Source organism: Camelina sativa, chromosome 19 (genome assembly GCF_030686135.1).
Source record: "Camelina sativa cultivar CO46 ecotype springtype chromosome 19, ASM3068613v1".
Lineage (NCBI taxonomy): Eukaryota > Viridiplantae > Streptophyta > Magnoliopsida > Brassicales > Brassicaceae > Camelina > Camelina sativa.
In genome coordinates, this window is record NC_141898.1 from 22329323 (window position 1) to 22349867 (window position 20545).

At 34.9% G+C, this 20545-nt stretch overlaps 2 protein-coding genes, 1 long non-coding RNA gene and 1 pseudogene across 3 annotated transcripts; 1 reads left to right on the forward strand and 3 right to left on the reverse strand.

Annotated features, from left to right (window-relative positions):
• Positions 1-5630: 5630 nt before the first annotated feature.
• LOC147920846 (uncharacterized) lies at positions 5631-7475 on the reverse strand. The gene is made up of 3 exons (XR_015590488.1): positions 6242-7475; positions 6089-6157; positions 5631-5992 (listed from the first exon to the last, which is right to left on the reverse strand). It is a non-coding gene; the product is annotated as an uncharacterized LOC147920846 (long non-coding RNA).
• A 1027-nt stretch (positions 7476-8502) lies between these two features.
• Positions 8503-11188, reverse strand: LOC104768117 (putative inactive receptor-like kinase BSK12). Its single transcript, XM_010492047.2, has 9 exons — positions 10799-11188; positions 10574-10709; positions 10147-10274; positions 9985-10051; positions 9815-9900; positions 9464-9652; positions 9209-9370; positions 9003-9113; positions 8503-8911 (listed from the first exon to the last, which is right to left on the reverse strand). The coding sequence occupies exons 1-9, from the start codon at positions 11120-11122 to the stop codon at positions 8669-8671; spliced, it is 1446 nt and encodes a 481-aa protein (XP_010490349.2). The 5' UTR covers positions 11123-11188; the 3' UTR covers positions 8503-8668.
• Positions 11189-12282: 1094 nt separating this feature from the next.
• Positions 12283-13435, forward strand: LOC147920847 (uncharacterized). Its single transcript, XM_087501257.1, has 3 exons — positions 12283-12386; positions 12602-13050; positions 13140-13435. The coding sequence occupies exons 1-3, from the start codon at positions 12283-12285 to the stop codon at positions 13433-13435; spliced, it is 849 nt and encodes a 282-aa protein (XP_087357383.1).
• Positions 13436-15015: 1580 nt separating this feature from the next.
• LOC104768118 (putative inactive receptor-like kinase BSK12) lies at positions 15016-16670 on the reverse strand (annotated as a pseudogene).
• Positions 16671-20545: the final 3875 nt, after the last annotated feature.

Below are 20545 nucleotides of genomic sequence, written 5' to 3' on the forward strand. Positions count from 1 at the left end.
GGAAATCTACTCCCTCTTCTTGATCATAGCCTTTGGCGACCAGACGAGCCTTCAGTTTGTCCAAGCTCCCATCGGCTTTAAGTTTTGTCTTGAAGACCCACCGACAACCAAGAACATTCATATATTGTTCATATGGAGCCAAGCAAAACGTATTAGTTTCCACAAAGGACTCAACTTCATCACCCATGGCTACTGTCCAACCAGGGTGTTTTAGAGCAGAAGCTACTGTTTTAGGTTCTTTAACAGTAGTATGAGTGGCGTGGAGTGCATATTTAGGATTCGTTTTTTGAACTCCAGCCTTTCCTCTAGTTATCATGACATGATCATTAACCGTAGGTTGCAGTGGAGGAAAATCCTCTTCTGAGAAATGAGAGGCCTCACTTGATGAGCTTTCATCATTATCCGTAGTCACAGAGTCAGGCTCTGGATTGATAGAATTCACTGAATTTGTAGGGTCCTCGGTCGCTGTTGCAGGAGCTAACTCTGTTGTTGCAGACACTGGAACTTCTAGTGGAGCATCTGATAGTGAAACAGAGGAGTTTTCCTTAATGACCTGTGAAGGCAGAAAGCTTTGTTGTCAGGCAGAGAAGAGAGGACTTGTTGATGGAGGGAGTAAGGCAGAGTACTCGTCTGCAAAGGGAAAGACATTTTCATCAAAGAGCACATGTCGACTAATGTAAACGCGACCTGTTGGGGGATAGACACACCTATAGCCCTTGTACTTGTCATTATAGCCAAGAAATACACACTTTAGTGACGTAGGATCGAACTTGTTATCACCATAAGCCTGAAGCGTGGGATAACAAATGCTACCAAACACCCAAAGAGACGAGTAGTCTGGTTGTTCTGAGAACAAAACTTCATAAGGACTTTGAGCAGACTCGAGAGCTGAGGAAGGCAACCTGTTACAGAGATAGTTGGCAGTAAAGAAGGCCTCAACCCAGTAATGTTGCAGAACCTTGCTTTGGAACATCATACTCAAGCCTAATTCAGAAAAGTATTGATGCTTCCTCTCAGCTAAGCCATTTTGTTGTGGTGTGTAAGGACAAGAAATTAGTTGTTTGATTCCACTCTTAGTAAGATGATTCACAAATTGAGTACTAGTGAATTCACCACCACCATCACACTGAAACATCTTGATTTTCTGACTAAACTGATTCTCAACAAGACTTTGGAAAAGTAAGAAAACTGAGTAAAAATCTGATTTATTCTTCAATGGATAAAACCAACAGTAGCGAGAATAGTTGTCAACAAAGATAACATAATATCTGAAACCTTGAGTAGAAGTGACAGGAGCAGGACCCCACAAGTCATAATGTAGCCTCTCAAGAGATTTAGTAGCTACAAAAGTAGAAGGAGAAAAAGGAAGTTGAGCACTCTTGCCAAGCCTGCAAGACTCATAAAGCTTGTTGGTGCGTTTATTGACTGAAATAGCTGCAGTAGACAACAAGTGTTGAAGAACCTGTGCACTTGGATGCCCCAACCTTTTGTGCCAAACTTCATCACTGATAGCAAGTTGACGCGTCGAGTAGAAAGCAGCAAAGGCAGGATTTTCCAAAACATAATGATCTCTACTCATGTTTCCGGTTGTGAGGAGCTGCTTGGTATGTTTGTCCTTTACACGCACACTATCAGAATCAAACCGTGCAAGGGTAAGCCGAACATAACTTTGATACAGATAAAAGTGATTGAGTAACATTCGGACACACTAGAACATCATTCAGAGGGAGGTATTTACCTGTCAAAGTCTGAAGTGGTACTGAGCCGATGTGAGTGATGGGTAGGAAGTCACCATTTCCTACCATGACTGAATTGTTTCCCTTGTACGGTTGTGCTTGTTGCAGATTGGCTGTGGAGTTAGTGATGTGTGTTGTAGAACCGCTATCCGGAAGCCACTCTGTACCGTTGTGTTGTTCATCATCATAAACCCTCATAGCAGCAAGAGCAGTAGGTAGGTCTGGAGTGAAAATCCTCATTGTAGCGGTTGTAACACTTGGCAGCACTATGACCATATTTCCCACAAATCTGACAAGTAGGACGAGAAGATCCACTATTCTGACTGCTTCCATGCTGTTGAAAGCCACGACCTCTAGTAGAATAGTTTCCTCTTCCTCTGTAGCCACCGCCAGAGCCAGACCGTCCTCCTCGGTTACTAGAGCCCCTGTCGAAGTAAGTCTTTTCAGCTTGAAAGGCGAGGTGAGGTGTGACCGGAGGAGCAGCAGAGTTGGTCTTCAGCTTATCATCAAAAGCAATGACTTTGAAAACGACATCTTCGTAACACGGACCAGGTTCAGCATCCATTGAGTGCTCAATCACAGTAGCAATAGATTCATATTCCTTGCCTAAGCCAGTTAACAAGCTATGAATCTTCTCTAATTCAGACATAGGAAAACCTATTGAGTCTAACTGATCAAACACTTGCTTTAGTTCACTTAGATACTCATCCATAGGTCTCCCATACTTAATACATGCCCTCAATCTATTTTTCAGTTCGAACATTCTAGTAGTAGAGACTCGATTAAACTTTTTAGCAAGCGCTGACCATACCTCTTGAGACGAATGCATACCGTAGAAAGCTTGGAGTGATGGTTCCGACAGAGAACCAAAGATCCATGCCATAACCAGCTGATCATTGCGGATCCACTTTGCAAACTCCGGATTTGGTTCTTCAGTGGCTCCTGTAGGACCAGTGGCCGAGCGTGTTGTTGATGGACGAGAGATTGTACCATTAACATAGCCAAGTAGCATCTGTGGTGAAAGAAAGGACTCAAACTGAGTCTTCCATAGCAGATAGTTGGACTATGTAAGTTTGAGAGTCACAACTTGAGAGAGAGAGACGAGCGGAAGAAAAAGATTCAGAAATAGCCATTGAGAACTTTTACTGGCGCTCTGATACCATGAAAACATGAGGTAAGAACCCTAGTAAGTGTTCATGATTGGAGGCTCAAAAATATATCTTGATCCTTAAAAGAAAGGTTTACATCACATTGTCTTTATATATTGGATCAATGGTTACCCTAATGGTTACAAGTCTATGCGGATTGCAGACAAGTGTCATCATCAAAAACAAACTATAGGTGACGCAAGAGGACTGAACATGTTCTCTGTTTGGATTGTAGCCTGAGGTGGCTTGACCGTATGGAGAGCACACGAGACAGGGGATACGACAAAAGACTTTGCTTTGTTGTTACCGTTAGGACCTGATGCAGAGATTGATGCCATTTGAACATGAGCAACAGCAATGGGCTTTGTATCCATAGAGCCAATCTTAGCTTGTTGATGGATTGGATTTGGGGCTCTACAGCTTACATTATGGTAGTAGAAGTTGTTGAGTATAAAATTTTATAAAGTTTAAGAATACAAATTAGGGAATATTGCACCCACACCCACTTTCTCAAACTCTAATAACACTCACACCCACTTTCTGCTACTACTATACTTTACCCCTATGAATTTACATCTTGCCCCTTCAAACTCACTTCACTCACTTTTTATTCTCTCACCAAACCAAACACATCTCAACTTTTTCTCTCTCTTCTCTATCTCTCTCTCTCGACATATATATATATATATATATATATATATATATATATATTTTCCTCTACTTTATTCTTTGGTTTATATCTCTCCTTTTTATTATTTTCTTTTTTGTAACACTTTAGTTAGTTATTATCAAAAAATTATCTGTTCATTTTTATACAATATCTTTTAATTATATTTTTCTACATTTTAAGATGTATATTGCTATATATTTTTTAAATTAGTATATTATACACTTTCCATTTTTAGTTGAACATTTGTTCACTAATAAGTGGATGACTAGTTACAGTAAGTTATGTTTAATGTAACTGGTCATCCACTTATTATTGAACAAATGTTCAACTTTTAAGTTGAATTGTCACATTTTTAGTTGAATTTTTTTTTAATGAAATAAGTTTTGTCCATTACAATATATAGAAATACTTTAACAAAACCACTTAATGAATTTTACTCTTGTTTGCATCAAAACACAATTTATTATAATTGGTTATCCACTTATTAGTGAACAAATGTTCAACTAAAAATTTCACATGATGTGTCTATAGGTCTACTTTTATGGTTTGGGTACAACGACACATCGAATCCATATGACCATAATCATGTGGATACTATTATAATTTGTGGATACAAGTTACACATGTGTATAGTACCTTCAAATCCATATGGAGTTAGTGCATTAATGTTCACTTTTAATATACATGGTTAGGATTTCACATTTTGTGTCTAGTATTTAGTGTGTTAGGCTTAAAGATTTAGGTGTAGTATTCTACTGATATCCACATGACCATAGATATATAGATTTGATGTTGTCGTTATATCTTAAACCCTAAATCTAAGCTCTAAACCCTAACCCCTAACCCCTAAACCCAAAACATTGACACATAATCCACATAAGTCCTAAAACATAAGTCTTAAATTATAAAACCTTAAACACTAAAACCTAAACCATGAATTTTTCCAAAAATCCAAAACCTAAAATCCTAATTCCTACCACATGAACCCTAGACCCTAAACCCTAAATCATCACATGGTGATGTGTTACTAGTATCCATGAATTGTATGATAAATCTTAAACCCTACACTTTAAACCCTAAATCATCACATGGTGATGTGTTACTAGTATCCACAAACTTTTTAATTAATTAGGTTTTTATATATTTTAAAAATATTAAAACATAAGTAATTATCCACAGTTTACCATCCATTTATCGTCAATCAAATGTTCAGCTAAAAATGGATATCATACAATTTATTCATCTAAAATATAGCAAAGTGTATCTTAAAATGTAGAAAAAATGTAATAATAGTCTTTTGTGTAAAAAAATATACAAAATTTATTATTAATAACTAAATAAATGATAATAAAGATATAAGAAAGAAAGAAAAGAGAGAGAGAAAGAAAAGGGAATAGTAAATTGTTGTCAAGGATTAGGGCAAACTTGTTTTGGTTTGGGCAAACTTGTTTTGGTTTTATGCAAACTCAGCCAAAACACTCCTAAAAGTACACCATACTCAAAAAGTGGGTGTGGATGCAAGGGAGTTTGGGAAAAGTGGGTCTATGTGCAATTTTTCCATACAAATTATTTGTGATATTTGGAAAATTGTATAATAAAACTGGAACTCTAAAAAAATTATAAAAATAAAATATGTAATCTAAACTAATTTTACATAACTTTGTTTGGTGATAAAAATAGTGAGATTTAGTAAGAATGATAATTTATAAATTAACTATCGATATATATATATATATAAGCATAGATTATGTTCTTACAAAAAAAGCATAGAGTATGCTGTACAACTTAGTTTTAATTTATCTAGACTCTAGTAACTAAGGCAGAAATAACGTTTTCAAAAATATTATAATGACATATTACGTAAATAATCAAAAAAAAAATTAAAAAGGATGAACTTTTAATATATAGTAGATTCGGTTAGTTTTACACTTTTACTACATCAAAACAGTTACAAAGTTCATTGCCATAAAAATTTTAAAATATTGGAAAATTATGATATATCAGTTGATTAATTACTTAATTGGTTGACTAGTTTTTGTTTATTTTTATTTAAATTAATTTGGTACAAACTAAAAAGTAAACAATCATACTTCAATGCAGATTAGTAAAGATGTCTTAACAACGTGTTCTGCAAGTTACCAATAATTGAAATAAAGAAGATTCGCAGAATAGAAAAAAAAAGTTTCAACAAAACGAAAATTTCTCATTATTTATCCTATAAATCATTTTTTTTTTATCCTAGAGAAACTCTGCAAAATCAAGAATTTTCTCCCCCTAAGCATGTATGCTCTGTTGAAGGTTGAAGCTATTAGCGGATTCAGTGCTCACTGCTCATGTTGAGCTTGGCTAGTACCACAGAGTCCAAGTTGTTGTTGTTGACTCGAAGATGATGCCTCATCGTGCTGCTTTGTTATTTCAGGCGTTTCAGAAGATGGAACCTGCAAGCAAAAATATTGGTTTTAACCTGATCATTGTGAAAAATTCATCAACAATGCAATTATACGTTAAACAAGTAGCTCCTTGCGAGGTTTAACCTGTTGTTGTTGACTGGAAGATGCCACATCGTGCTACTTTGCCAGTTCAAACATTTCAAGAGATGGAATCTACAAGCAAAAAAGATCGGTTTTGTACACGAACGCGAGAAACATCAAGGATACGATTAAAGATACAGTAAACCCTCTTCTTACTTGTGTTTTAGTCTGCAAGGCTTTAAGTGTTGCAACAAGCTCTGTTGTGATAAGACTTTTTTTATACTCGCATTGCAAACATTCAGAGGCGAGTTTTAAAACTGTGGGAGCTTCTTCTTTAGAGAAATTTTCCATCCACATTTGGATCCATCAGATCAGTAACATCCTTTCCATCAATCATCTCAAGAGCCTTGAATCAGGAGAATAACAACTCAGTAAGATGTGGCTTATGTTGCAAGAAATTGACAATGAAAGAGAATCTAATGATCACAATTCACATGACATGAGATCTTTAATATATGTGACACACCACACTTGTGAGTTCATGTTCTTGAATTTTGTTGATTGAATATTATCTAATTAATCCTAGACAAGAACACTACAAGAAAAGTTGCTTATTGACACAATTTTTTTTGTAGCTATACCCTTAATTTCGTGGCTATTAGTCCAATATCCACAAAAAGCCACAATTTTTTTTTGTGTTTTTGAGCTCGTAGCTATCTGATAATTGTGTCTATTCGCGGAAGCAGTGCTACGAACTAGCTACAAAATATTTTGCGGCAATTAGCCACACATTGCAACAAAAGATGTCGTAGCTAATTAAAATTTTATGGCTTTTTATGGTTATTTTGGACACGATTAATCACAAAAAAAAGTCGTGGCTATCTGATTAATTTGATTAAAAAAAATAAAACACAAAATACAAAAAAAAAAATCGTGAAACCATTGCCGCAGGACCACCGCCAACAACCCGTCGCAGGACCAAACCCCATCACATGAACTGCTGCCACTGGAACTCCGGGAAAGAGAAGACGAGCACAAAAGACCTCTAACCTCAGCAACAAAGGATTTAACCCAACCATCGGGGATAGTCCGTAATCCGGAAAAAAACAGATCTAAGAAACCGGATCTAATCTCATAAGCTTAAGCGATGAAATTGGAGAACTGGTTTTATCGTCACCACCCTCTGCTGCGAGATCTACCGCTAGGTATCCATCACAGAGATCATCGGAGCAGTAAACCCAAATATCATGAAACTCTAGCCACCTTCGCTTCAGGCCAGAGAAATAACTCGAGGACGTTCCTAAGAGCATCCGTCGCCAACTGCTGCATCTTCCAGCGATCGGATATGTGAGGAAATGGGAAGCAAACTGTTTGATTTTTCCATAAGAAGGATGGGATTGGTTTTCTCATACGGATGGAAACGATAATAAGTAAAAGAGGAGAGAGATACGAAGAGAAAAGGAGAAAGGAACGGAAGAGTTTTAACCAAACGAAAGAAAAAAAGAAGGAGAAGATTTCATCCGTTGGATTGAATCTATCAATGGTGGAGAATAAGCCAAAGCTCAATCCTGTGTCTCTATGTATTAGCCAATGAGAGGCTAGTTTGTTTTTTTTGGTTTTGTAGTTTTTGGTTTACTTTTTATGTATGAATATTAAATTTAAGGTAAAGATGTTATAATATACGGTTTTAAAATTAAGTTTCACATATATGTATATATATTATAATTGAGTTGTTGGTTTATAAATTTAAATTTATAAATAAATAGTTTTTTTGTAAAGTAAATATGTAAATTGCTTTAATATTATTGGTTTTGTGTATATATAGTGAGTTCTGTTTTGGTTTAACCATTTATGATTTATTTCTATTTTTAAAAGTTTTAAAGTTAAATAGGGTTTAAATTAATTTATGATTAATTAAAAATTTGTGGTATATAAATTAATGTGGGGGTTATGATTCAAAGTTTGAAAAATATTTGATTCAGATTTTTTTATTAGTGTTACATTATAAATTTAGATATATTGTAATAGTTATATATGTTTCTTAGAGTTAAAGGTTTTATGGTTTGTGTTTGTGTTTGTAGTTTAAAGTTTCGTATAGCCAACATATATATATGTGAAAAATTTGTGGCTATCTTACTAAAATAAATCAAATTTTCTAATATGTTGTGGTTTTTGTAGGTATTAGTCACGATTTAGCCATGAATTAGATTCGTAGCTAAATAGACACAAATTTGCTACAATATAGCTACAAACTAGACACGATAATATTTTATGTCTGAATTGTGGCTAACATATGATGGCTATAACTTTTTTGTGGCTCAATTGTGGCTTTGGACAGTTTTTCTTGTAGTGGAAGGTTGCTAATATCGTTGCTGTTTCTCTTATAGTTTCATGCATGATTGTTATACATTTAACCTTTGTTAAAGAGTTAAGCTAAGTGCCATCTCCATAGCCAATCATATGTACCCAAATGCAAAAGATGAAAATGAAGATTCACATAGAAAAGGTTTCAGCTTGTTTTAATTCTAAACTCAGAATTTACACAAGACTTCTCTCAATCAGAAACGAACAAAAATGTCAAATCTATTATTTGATTATTTCACATTTTATCCTAAAGGAAATATGCAAAATCAAGATCCTTTCTCACTGTTGCTGTCTCTTTGCTTCAAGAATAGCTGCTTCTTTCAACATATACGTAGAGTCAGAGTTCATGTTGAGTTTGGCTAAGGCCACAGACTGCAAGTATAAGGCGGTAGGCCAATCCGGGTACACATTTTGTGCTGTCATCCCATCAAGGAGAGAGTTATTTGGATCATTGCAGAATATATAGCATAGACTACGCCTGGCATAAACACTTGGGTACACCAGTTTCCTATTCTCAATGAACTGTGGATAGAAAACAGAAACTGGTTTGAGAAAAAAAATGGAGATTCTACTAATATGCTTGCTGAAAGGCAGAGAATGTTATACTACGTACCTGAGAATAAAAGGCGATGGCGGTTTTAAAGTCTTGCTCTTCGAAGGCTTGATCACCTTGTTTTCGTACATCTTGAAGTTCTTGCACCTCTGTCCATTCTCTGAAAGATGACTTAGCTCATGAAAAAATAAAATAATAGTTAGCCTCTTTGATGCCAAATTAGTTGTAAAGTCATGTTTAAGAATATAATTGATGAGTTTGGTTACCTCGATTAAATCATTGTCATCGTTGTATGCTGTCGACACCAGGATTTGATGAATAGATGCAAGGTCCATCCTCGAACAAGCCTCTCCTAGTGGCGAAAGATGAGTTGACGATGATGCCTCCTCTGTCTGCGTTGTCACTGCAGTCACTTCATGAGATGGAACCTACAAGCAGGAAGATCAACTTTAACATGAATGCGAGATTATTAAAAAAAAAAAAAAAGAATGAAATTATGAATATGATGATAAGCTCATTACTTGTGGTCTAGTTAGCAAGGTTTCAAGCGTTGCAGCAATCTCTCTTGTGTCGGGGCTCTCTTGGTCCTCGTGCTGCAGACATTGAGTGGCGAGTTTGAAAACTGCGGTAGCTTCATCCATGGAGATCCTCCCCTTCAGGTATGGATCCATCAACTGGTCAAGAGTCTTTCCAAGTATCATTTCAAGAGCCTAGAAAGCAAGATAATAACAACTAGTTAATCGACTTGTGTATGACTTGTATTGCAAGAAATTGACAAATATGGTAGATAACCTTAATTATGATTACATGCAATCACCAAAGTCAAGATGAATGGTTTATTCACACAACTAAGAAAGCAAGATATGACTTACATGGCTTGGAGGAATTTGCTTTCCACTTATCAGATTCACAAGAATAGTGCCAAATCTGTATGTCACATTTTTAGGGTTCACACTTCCTGAAAATGAGAGTATAGATAGCATCACATTTAGATAATAATAATAGTAAGAATGATACGAAGAGAGAAATGCGTATTTGTTACCTGTTGTTCTTTGATCATCATTGATCCCCTTCACCAAGCCAAAACTGGATAGACACGCATCACCATCCTTCAACACATCCATTATAAAACAGTGTAGCATCCTTATAAGATCACACGAGAGAAGGCATAGGCATGATGAAAATAATGTTTTAAATTACATACCTTATCAAACAGAACTGTGTAAGCACTTAGATTACTGTACAAGTCAAAACCAGCGGTATTGCAATAATCTAATGCTTCAGCTATATGATACGCCACTCGCAACCTCATTGACCATTCAATGTTTTTCTCTGTCAATCACACAACCGATACAAACTTCAAAAACAGAGAATACTAACACGTTCTGATTCAACCGTTCCTACAAGCAGTACAGAGCTATTCACTATTCTAGTCCTTAAGAATCTAAAGCACAATTTAAATCAACAATGCAGCCGCTCTATGTCTTCAGATTAAAAACAGAGAACCCATTAAGCTCTGTTTCAATCGATTCTACATGCACAAATCACAATCATGTCACACAAACCAACAATGCAGCGTCGTTAACCTCAGATTCACAAAAAGAAGAAGATGAAGAGAGGAGTAATCATACGATGGAACAAACGCTTAGCAAGAGTATCGTAAGGCATGAACTCTGCAACAAGAAACCCTTCATCTCCATCGCTGCAGTATCCTAACAACTTGACGAGTCTCTTGTGCTTTAGCTCCCCAACTTCTTTTGCGACTTTCTGAAAGAGAAAGAGTCAAACCCATCAAAAGAGATCAACGAACGTCGCAAAGTTGATAAGCTTTACAGGCAAAGAAAAGGTTACGGTACCGCGAAGTAGTGAGGATGATCCTGAGGCGTAATCTTGAATATTTTGACAGCGACGAAGCCAAGATTCTCTGATAAAAGACCTTTGAAGACGACATTGGAAGATTCTTCTCGGTTCTCTGATATGATCTCGTCGGAACTGAAGTTCTTGGTCGCCGTCGTGAGATCGGAGAGGGAGAACTCTGTGAAAGGCCAGTTGATGAATCCGTCGTTCTTGGGTTCGTCGTTCTTGACTTCATCGTTCTTGGGTTCGACATGCTGAGTCTGTGGCTGTTGCGGAGGAGGTTGATCGTTCACGAGAGGCGTTGAGACGCAACAACCACCCATGGTTTCGTTTTCGCCGGCAAAAGCAGAGTATCCAAAGCGTTCTTTGCGAGAGAGAGATGAAGAGGGCGAGAGAGACCGTTGGGATTGATTATGAGAAAACTTATATATTTGTTGCTTTATATATTGTTAAAATTGTCACGAATTTACTCTAATTCAGTAACCTATTTGAAGTTAGTTACATACTCTTAGACCTACTATATGACATTTACTGTATTTATATAAATACTATGTATTAGTATATGTGAATAAATAGGGAATTCTATCATTTCTAGCGATTTTATTTAAACCTTTCCAAAAATACCACTTTTGATTAAATATTTTCTAATATACCCTAAATTCAGTACGGTGTGGTATGTTCGAGAGGGAATTTATCCATAACATAAAAAGGTAAAAAACTAAAAACAACAACTTGATGAGAGTAAGACATGTTTCTTTTACTAGGAATTTAACACGTTAAACACAGATGAATATTTTGTTTTTTACATATGATAATCAATTTAATATGACATGTTTAATATTCTAATATATAATATTAATAAAATAATAAAATCATGATTTTTCCGTGTTGTGAGTTAATGATATTTTAAATTTATAATAATATCCGTACAAATATTTTTTAAAAATTCTGTATTTATTATTTAATATAAATTATGAGAACTGTTACAAATGATTTAATATATCTAAACTTACTAGTGTAGTGACAAACTTTTGGTGGAGTACAAATGGCCAGACGCATGCATTGGATATCTTGGAAAAGGTTATGTTGTAGCAAGCAGTTGGGTGGTTTGGGTTTCAGGAGTGTTGATGATTTTAACACGGCTTTGTTGGCTAAGCAGTTATGGAGGCTGATAGATTATTCGGATTCACTGTTTGCCAGGGTTTTTAAAAGTAGGTATTACCGGAACTCAAATCCTATGGATCCAATACGGTCATATTTACCCTCTTATGGGTGGAGGAGTATTGTATCTACTAGATCTCTGGTGAACAAAGGGCTTATTACAAGGGTTGGCTAAGGGACCTCCATTTCTATATGAAATGATTCCTGGGTTCCGGCTCAATTCCCGAGACCAGCCTTAAGTAACAGTCCTTTTAAGGACCCAACTCTTCGTTTGACTCATCTAATTGATCGTCAAACGAATTCTTGACGTAAGGACCTGCTCATGGAGCATTTTGATCCTGTGGATATCGCTCTGATTGAGGCTATACCTCTCAATTGTTGCTTGAAGTCTTTGGTTGGCACTTTACAAAAACTAAGAAATATACGGTAAAATCTGGGTATGATACGACATGTTTGGAAGTACATGGTACTTTTCGGACTCTTGCGTCTGGTCCTGAGATTACTCCTCTTCTAGCTAGGGTTTGGCAGGTTCACTGTCCACCAAAATTAAAGCATTTTATGTGGCAAGTTTTGACGGGTTGTATCTCGGTATCTACTAATCTAAGACAGACATGGGTGAATTGTGGTGTTGGTTGTACAAGGTGCGGGATGGATGAGGAGGATATCAATCATGCAATATTTTTGTGTCCGCCGGCTCGACAGGTCTGGGCTTTAGCTCATGTACCGGTGGGGCCGCACCTCTTCCCGACTGAGTCAGTATACGCTAATGTTGATCATTTTTTGGGTCCTACAAATCCAGGTTCACAGGTTGCGACTTTTCTTAGGCTGATGTGGTATATATGGAAAGCCCGGAATGCACGTATTTTTGAGAATCAGGTAGAGCGCCCGAATGAGGTTGTCTGGGTGGTGGAAGGAGAGGCGGTTACCTGGCAGGCGGCTCAGCTGGACGTCGAGACGGAGGATTTTCCCTCACCGCCTATGGGTTCAATTTTTGGGAATCGAGGAACTATAACTCCTCTTCTTCCTCCGGTTTTTACACGATATAGATTTTATGTTGACGGTTCTTGGAAAACGACAGATGTTTGTGCAGGTGCAGGATGGTTTTGCACCTCGTCACAAGGATCACAACCAGTGCTCAAAGCTACCAATACCAGTGAAATTTATCTCTGTTACATGCAGAGGTTGAAGCCTTCATTTGGGTGATGCGCTGCATGATTGGACATGACTTCCGGGAGGTGGTTTTCCTTACAGACTGCTCAGATTTGGTGAAGATGGTGTCTTCCCCTAATGAGTGGCCAGCTTTTGCAACATACCTAGACGACATTTGGATAGACAGGGAGGAGTTTTCTTCTTTTTCTTTGATTTATGTTCCTCGTAACGCAAATGTACAAGCGGATTCTTTGGCACGCCAAACGCGTGTATCTTCGCATCATGTTTTGTTTGTAAACAATTTTCCACCCAATTGGCTTATTTGAGCTGATTCTTTTATTGACAAAAAAAAACTGTTACAAAGACGATTCTACCACGTAAGTTCATTCCGACCTATTAGATTTACCATTAGACGACATATTTATATACTAATCAATTAAAAATACTTATATATATATTACTTTATATGTGTATATTTTTAAAAATTAACTTTCTTTTCTTTAACAAAAAAAATATTAAAATGTATACTTAAATATAATAAAAATATTATTTTTTTTTTGAAGGAAAACTAACAAAATAACAACAAATAAAACATATTGTAAGAGAAGTTGTCTCTGGATCTTATGGTTGCTCTAGAAATATATGAATAAAAACGTTTTTCAATCCACGCAGCTAGAGTGAATCGATATTGTTACTCAGGCTTTATGTGAAAAAAAATATTATGGGAGGAAGCGCAACTACAATCAGAGGAGTCTGGGGTTGCCGGGGAAATCCAGGTTCAAGTATCTCGTTGTTAGATCGATGCTTCTTGGAAAGCATCAGATCTCAATTCAGGACAGGGATGGTGGTGTTGTGACTGTGAGAATCAAACTTTACTGTTGGGAACAAAGTGTCTTCGACGAAGCCCATCTCCTCTTCACTCGGAGTTAGAAGCTATGCTATGGGCCATGGAGAGTATTCATTTTGAAGAAGTTGTTTGTGAGAGATTTGAGACGGATTGTGCAGAATTAGTTGCGATGATCCACAAGTTCCTGAAGATTGGCCGACGTTCTCGAACCTTCTTGATGATTTCTATATGCTCTGGGCTTCCTTCACTAGCTTTACCCTGTCTAAAATCTCACGCTCGTCGAATCTCAAGGCGGACTGTCTCGCTCGGTCGTTCAAATCGTTAATTGTAAAAGTTTTTTTTGTAAATTTATTTCGTTTGGTTTGGACAACTAATTTTGGAGTTCTATTTTAGTTAATGTTTGGTTGATAAAAACATATCCTAAGAGTGTCAATCAATCGATTATATTTTGATATGTATCATTAAACAAAATTAATATATATTTTAAGTGTTATTTCATAATGGCAAAATTAATATATATTTTAAGTGTTATTTTAAGTGAATTCATACAATGCTTTTTACGAGAGAGATTTACTCGCTAGCGGATAAATAATAAATTATTTTTCATTTCATAATCAATCTTAGTGAGATTATTGTTCTTGGCGTATATCATGCATGATGCATCTCCGTTATGAAATTTCATAATCTGGTCTCGTACAATCATATCCATAGTCTCAAAAAAAAAAAATAAAGGTTCATCGCTGTCTCCACCATGATGGTTTTCTATCACGACTACTTCCAAAGCAAAACAGTTATGATATATATATCATGAGTTGATTATTTAATTGGTAAAGATTCGTGTTCTGAAAGTGAGCAAGAACTGGACGACAAAAAAAAAAAGAGTGAGCAAGAACTGATGTAAAGATCGATAGAAAAAAAAAGGTTTAACAAACCAAAAAAAAAAAAGTCTATAGAACATTTTTTTTATCCTAGAGAAACTCTTGCAAAATCAAGAATCTTCAACCCCCTACTAAGCATATTGCTTCAAGACGAGTAGCTCTGTTGAGACTTTTAGCGGATTCAGTGCTCATGTTGAGCTTGGCTAGTACCACAGTGTCCAAGTTGTTGCTGTTGACTCGAAGATGATGCCTGATCGTGCTGCTTTGCCAGTTCAAGCATTTCAAGAGATGGAATCTACAAGCAAAAAGATCGGATTTATCAAACGAATGCGAAAGAAATCATCAAGGATAGAGATACGGTTACAGTAAGCCCCCTTCTTACTTGTGTTTTAGTATACAAGTCTTTAAGTGTTGCAACAAGCTCTGTTGTGATAAGACTCTTTCTGTACTCGCATTGCAAACATTCAGTGGCGAGTGCTAAAACTGTGGCAGCTTCTTCATTAGAGAAATTTCCATTCAGATTTGGATCCATCAGATCAGTAACATCCTTTCTATTGATCATCTCAGGAGCCTAGAATCAGGAGAATAACCAACTCAGTAATATGTAGCTTGTGTTGCAAGAAATTGACAATGAAAGAGCATCTAGTGATCACAATCACAATCACAAATTCAAGATGAGGACTTGAACAGAATCACTTACATGGCTTGGAAGAATTTGGATTCCAGTAAGCAGATTCACAAGGATGGTACCAAATCTGTATGTCACACTCTCAGTGGTCACGTTTCCTACAATATGAGAATATAAACATCACACATTCTGAAATGAAATAGTCTGAAACGACTAGAGAATATCACAAACTGGTTACTTTTCGTTCTTCGATCACAATCGACGACCTCCTTCACCAAGCCAAAACTGGATAGACAGGAATCACCATCCTTCAACATATCCATTAAACAGTTTAGCATCCTTATAAGATCAAACGAGAGAAGGCATAGGTGCATGATGAAAATATTGTTTTACATAACATACCTTATCAAACAAAACTGTGTAAGCACTTAGATTACTGTAATATTCAAAACCAGCGGTATTGAAATATTCTAATGCTTCAGCTATATGTTACGCCACTCGCAACCTCATTGACCAATCCATGTCTTTCTCTGTCAATAACAACCAACAAAAACTTCAAAAACAGAAAATACTAACAAGTTCTGATTCAACCGTTCCTACATGCAGATACACATGTACAGACCTAAATAACCAATGCAGCCTCTTTAAACTCAGATTTAAAAAAGAAGAAGGTGAAGAGAGGAGTAATCATACGATGGAACAAACGCTTGGAAAGAGTATCGTTTGGCATGAACTCTGCAATAAGAAACCCTTCATCACCATCGCTGCAGTATCCTAACAGCTTGACGAGTCTCTTGTGCTTTAGCTCCCCAACTTCTTTTGCATCGTCCTGAACGAAAAAGAGTCAAACCCATCAAAAGAAATCAATGAACGTTGCAAAAGTGATAAGCTTTAAAGGGAAAAGAAAAGGGTACCGCGAAGTAGTCAGAATGATCCCAAGGCGTAATCTTGAATCTTTTGACAGCGACGAAGCCAAGATTCTCTGATAAAAGACCTTTGAAGGCGACATTGGAAGAGTCTTCAGCGTTCTCTGATATGATCTCGTCGGAACTGAAGTTCTTGGTCGTTGTCGTGAGATCGGAGAGGAAGAACTCTGTGAAAGGCCAGTTGACGAATCCATCGTTCTTACGTTCGACATGCTGAGTCTGTGGCTGTTGTGGAGGAGGTTGATCGTTATCGAGAGGTGTTGAGACGCAACAACCACCCATGGTTTCGTTTTCGCCGGTAAAAGCAGAGTATCCAAAGCGTTCTTTGCGAGAGAGAGATGAAGAGTTCGAGAGAGACTGTTGGGTTTGATTATGATATTTATATAAGTAGTTTTAATTGTTGCTCTATATATAATGTGGAATCATTAAAATTACTTGTATAACCATATTTCATGGTCCAAAACAAAACTAATGTTTGTAAATATGCTATACACATTAATTTGATTTTTATTTGCCAAGTCGATAGAAAATCTAATCATCTAATCTATAAGAAACCTTCGCCAAAATTTCCATCTCCAAAACTTGGGATCTTTCTCTATATGAACCTTGTTCTCACAAAGTCTAAATCTACACTCAATTTCGGATTACAAAATTATTATAATAATGTATGCTTTGAAAATGAGATATTTGTAAAATTACTCTTATTGTATATCTTTTTGCAAAATTACCTGTTATTGTTGGCCATTTTTAATAATACTATTTTCTATATACAAAATAATTAAATTTTAAGCCCTAAACTCCAAATACTAAAACTCTAACCCCTCAAAACTATACCCTAAATGTAAAATAGAGAACCCAAACCTAAAAAAAGTCTAAAAATTAAGTTAATGTATAAAAAAAATAAGGGCAAAAATGAACAAAAGACTATAAAAGGGTAAAATTTCTTCTAAATATCATCCTTATAAAACAAGTGTTATGTTGTATTTTCAAAATATAATAATATAAAATGCTCTATAACATATCATAAAAATAGCAAATTTTTGTTTTAAGTTTTCAATTTCTACATATTCATCATTTTTTTTGTGCAGCAGATATTCATCATTTTTATTTTAATAGTTTCATAGATTATCAGACAATTAATATTATTATTCATAAATTTGGATTTATGTATGTCATGTGTATAAGTTAATTTGTCTATAATATTTGTATTTATTGTGAATAATGTTTTATAAATATCATACATTCAGTTCCAAACCATATTCGAAAGTTTAATATTGTTTTGCTTAAATTGTCTCAATTCATAATTTTTAATAATTTAATCAATTAAAATGCATCTATAATTAATATCACTATGAATTAATAAAAAAAATTTGGTTTCAATATTATTAATTTATAGATGTTTTACTATAATTTTTATAAGCTAGTACTATATTTATAAATAATACTTTTTTAAGACATTTTTGCATTTTATTTAATTAGAAAAAAAACTGGGACAATTGCATTTTTTGTACCTTTATTTGCATTTGAATGAAATCGTAGATCCCATATTCGATTTTCGAGAAACATAACCACTAAGGGTGCTGAAATTACAGTTGACTCTCTTACGACTAAACAAAAAACAAAAGCCGAAATGACAGTTGTAACCCGAGGAAGTCTGCAATATATTTCTTTATGGTGGATTTCAAATTGACGTCTAATGGAAGACATAAAAATATGTCTACTCCTTAATTATAGTTTAAATTTTAATTTTTAAAATTATAAAAAATATTTTGGTAAACCTATTGACCAAATAATAACCACATAGACTTTCTGCATTGAAATAAAATAAATTTACATATAAACTAGTCAAATTAAGGGAGGAAAGACTGATTAGGTTAAAATTATTTGATTTAGGGTTTGCTTAAGTAGACTTCTCTGCAGACTATTGGTGGTTGACTTTGTAATGTTATCAACTATTAATATTATATTATTTTAATTTCACCGACAATTTAACCAAACCGATAGCTGAACCTAACCGAATGCGTACCGATTCCTTGATTTTAACCTAACTGGATAATTTAATTTAACCATATATATACTTCTCTTTCTAAGTCAACCCTAATTTTTTATGTGATCTCTCTCTCTCCAAAATTTCTCTCTCAAAAATTCCAATATTGTTACTCTAAAAAATTCAGCTGCATATACCCACAAAATATTTCGTGGTTACAAAGATAAATATGAAAACCCTAGATTCTCTTTTATTTTACTTGCCTCTCTCTCAAATATATCTTGGCTCTCCAAAAAAAAAAAGTAGATCTAAAACTCCAATCTATCCTCTTTTTTTAATCTTGTTTTTTTATTGAAGAAGTTATGCAAATGTGACTCTACGAATCTCCCTCCAGATCTGACCTTCATTCATATTCAAATCTAATCCCAAAGGTTTTGTTTTCATATCTACCTACCAAATCTAGGTTTTTAGTTTTATGTTGGTTGAATTTGGGTTCTACATGGGTTTTCTTATTTGGATCTGAGAATTGTTATTGGGTAAACTGTTGGAAAAAGTTTAGTTCTTTCTTTTTCGAGTTTGATCTCAACTTTTATTTGGATTTTTATGATTTAATTGCTTGAAGTCAGATTTTTTCCAAATCTTGTTCTTTTCTTTAATTTTACAGGCAGAGGAGAAGATTAAACATGAGATGGTGGAGGCCGAGAATTTTACAGCCGGAGGAGAAGATTAAACAGAAGATGGGGTGGTGGAGCAGTGACGGTGGAAGAGAATTACCCAGAATATGTTTGTAAATAATTGAGATTTTGATTTTTTTTATTTTATTATTAATTTAATTATTATAATAAATTATTTTTGTATTTTTTAAATAAAAAATTGAGATTTGTAGTTTAAAGTACGATTTAGTTTCCCAGGAAGAAGTCTTCCAGATAAGTCTTCAGCATAATCATTACAAATATTAAATTGATTTGATTGATTTGCAGACGGTTCAGTTTCCCGTGTAGAAGTCTACCAGAGAAGTCGTCGACATAATAAAAAATATAATTTTTATAAAATTATGGGAGGTTTCTCTTCTAATTTGTCAAATTATCCAAAAACTGAAAAAACAATCCTAGAAATTTGTAATTTCAATAAGATTTAGTGTAACAACTGATAGCTAAGAATACCATTAATTGTAGTGTTGGAGACTGAAATCATTCACAGTTGGGTAATTCTTAGAAAGTTTATATATCACTTCATTTCATACTTATAATTGTAGAATTCTATATTCTTAGAAAAAGTCTTTCGGATAAGTCTTCAGCATAATCATTACAAATATTAAATTGATTTGATTGATTTGCAGAGGGTTCAGTTTCCCGTGCAGAAGTCTACCAGAGAAGTCGTCGACATTTTTATAAAATCAGATTTCTCTTCTAATTTGTCAAATTATCCAAAAACTGAAAAAAAAATCCTAGAAATTTGTAATTTCAATAAGATTTAGTGTAACAACTAATAGCTAAGAATACCCTTAATTGTAGTGTTGGAGACTGAAATCATTCACAGTTGGGTAATTCTTAGAAAGTTTATATATCACTTCATTTCATACTTATAATTGTAGAATTCTATATTCTTAGAAGAAGTCTTTCGAACAAGTCTTCAGCATAATCATTACAAATATTAAATTGATTTGATTGATTTGCAGACGGTTCAGTTTCCCGTGCAGAAGTCTGCCAGAGAAGTCGTCGACATAATCATTACAAATAAACCGGAATTGGTTTTCTAAAACCAGGATTATTATAATTATTATAATTTGTACCATATCTCGCCGAACTTTGTATTCTTCAACCCCGCCGCTTCATCTTCGCCGCCGTTTCATCTTCGAACTAAAAAATCAATAAAATTCTTTTTATATTTTCAATTAAAGACTTTTTCAATTATACAGACTTCACAAAGAACTCCCACACGTTGACTTCCAAAATAAGTCTAAGTTAATGACCTAACTGCCTAAGAAAACCAAAAACTTGATTTTTCCATATGTATAATATATAATCATTTCAAAAACATACATAGGCAAGTACATATCATATATCAAATAATACAACAAGAAAATCTTTAAAATTATTTACCAATTTGCAATAAATTGGTTTTCAAATTATGAAGACTTCATGTTGATGTCAACCTTGTAGACATAAAC

What these genes read in the sequence shown, in the direction of transcription:
- LOC104768117 (XM_010492047.2), bottom strand. Translation starts at nt 11,122, where the DNA reads ATGGGTGGTTGTTGCGTCTCAACGCCTCTCGTGAACGATCAACCTCCT. An exon ending in ACACAGTTCTGTTTGATAAG is followed by an intron (nt 10,052 to 10,146) that starts GTATGTAATTTA and finishes GATGTGTTGAAG; the next exon opens with GATGGTGATGCGTGTCTATC. An exon ending in CCTTGCTAACTAGACCACAA is followed by an intron (nt 9,371 to 9,463) that starts GTAATGAGCTTA and finishes TCCTGCTTGTAG; the next exon opens with GTTCCATCTCATGAAGTGAC.
- LOC147920847 (XM_087501257.1), top strand. Translation starts at nt 12,283, where the DNA reads ATGGAGCATTTTGATCCTGTGGATATCGCTCTGATTGAGGCTATACCT. An exon ending in CAAAAACTAAGAAATATACG is followed by an intron (nt 12,387 to 12,601) that starts GTAAAATCTGGG and finishes TGGTTGTACAAG; the next exon opens with GTGCGGGATGGATGAGGAGG. An exon ending in AACGACAGATGTTTGTGCAG is followed by an intron (nt 13,051 to 13,139) that starts GTGCAGGATGGT and finishes TGTTACATGCAG; the next exon opens with AGGTTGAAGCCTTCATTTGG.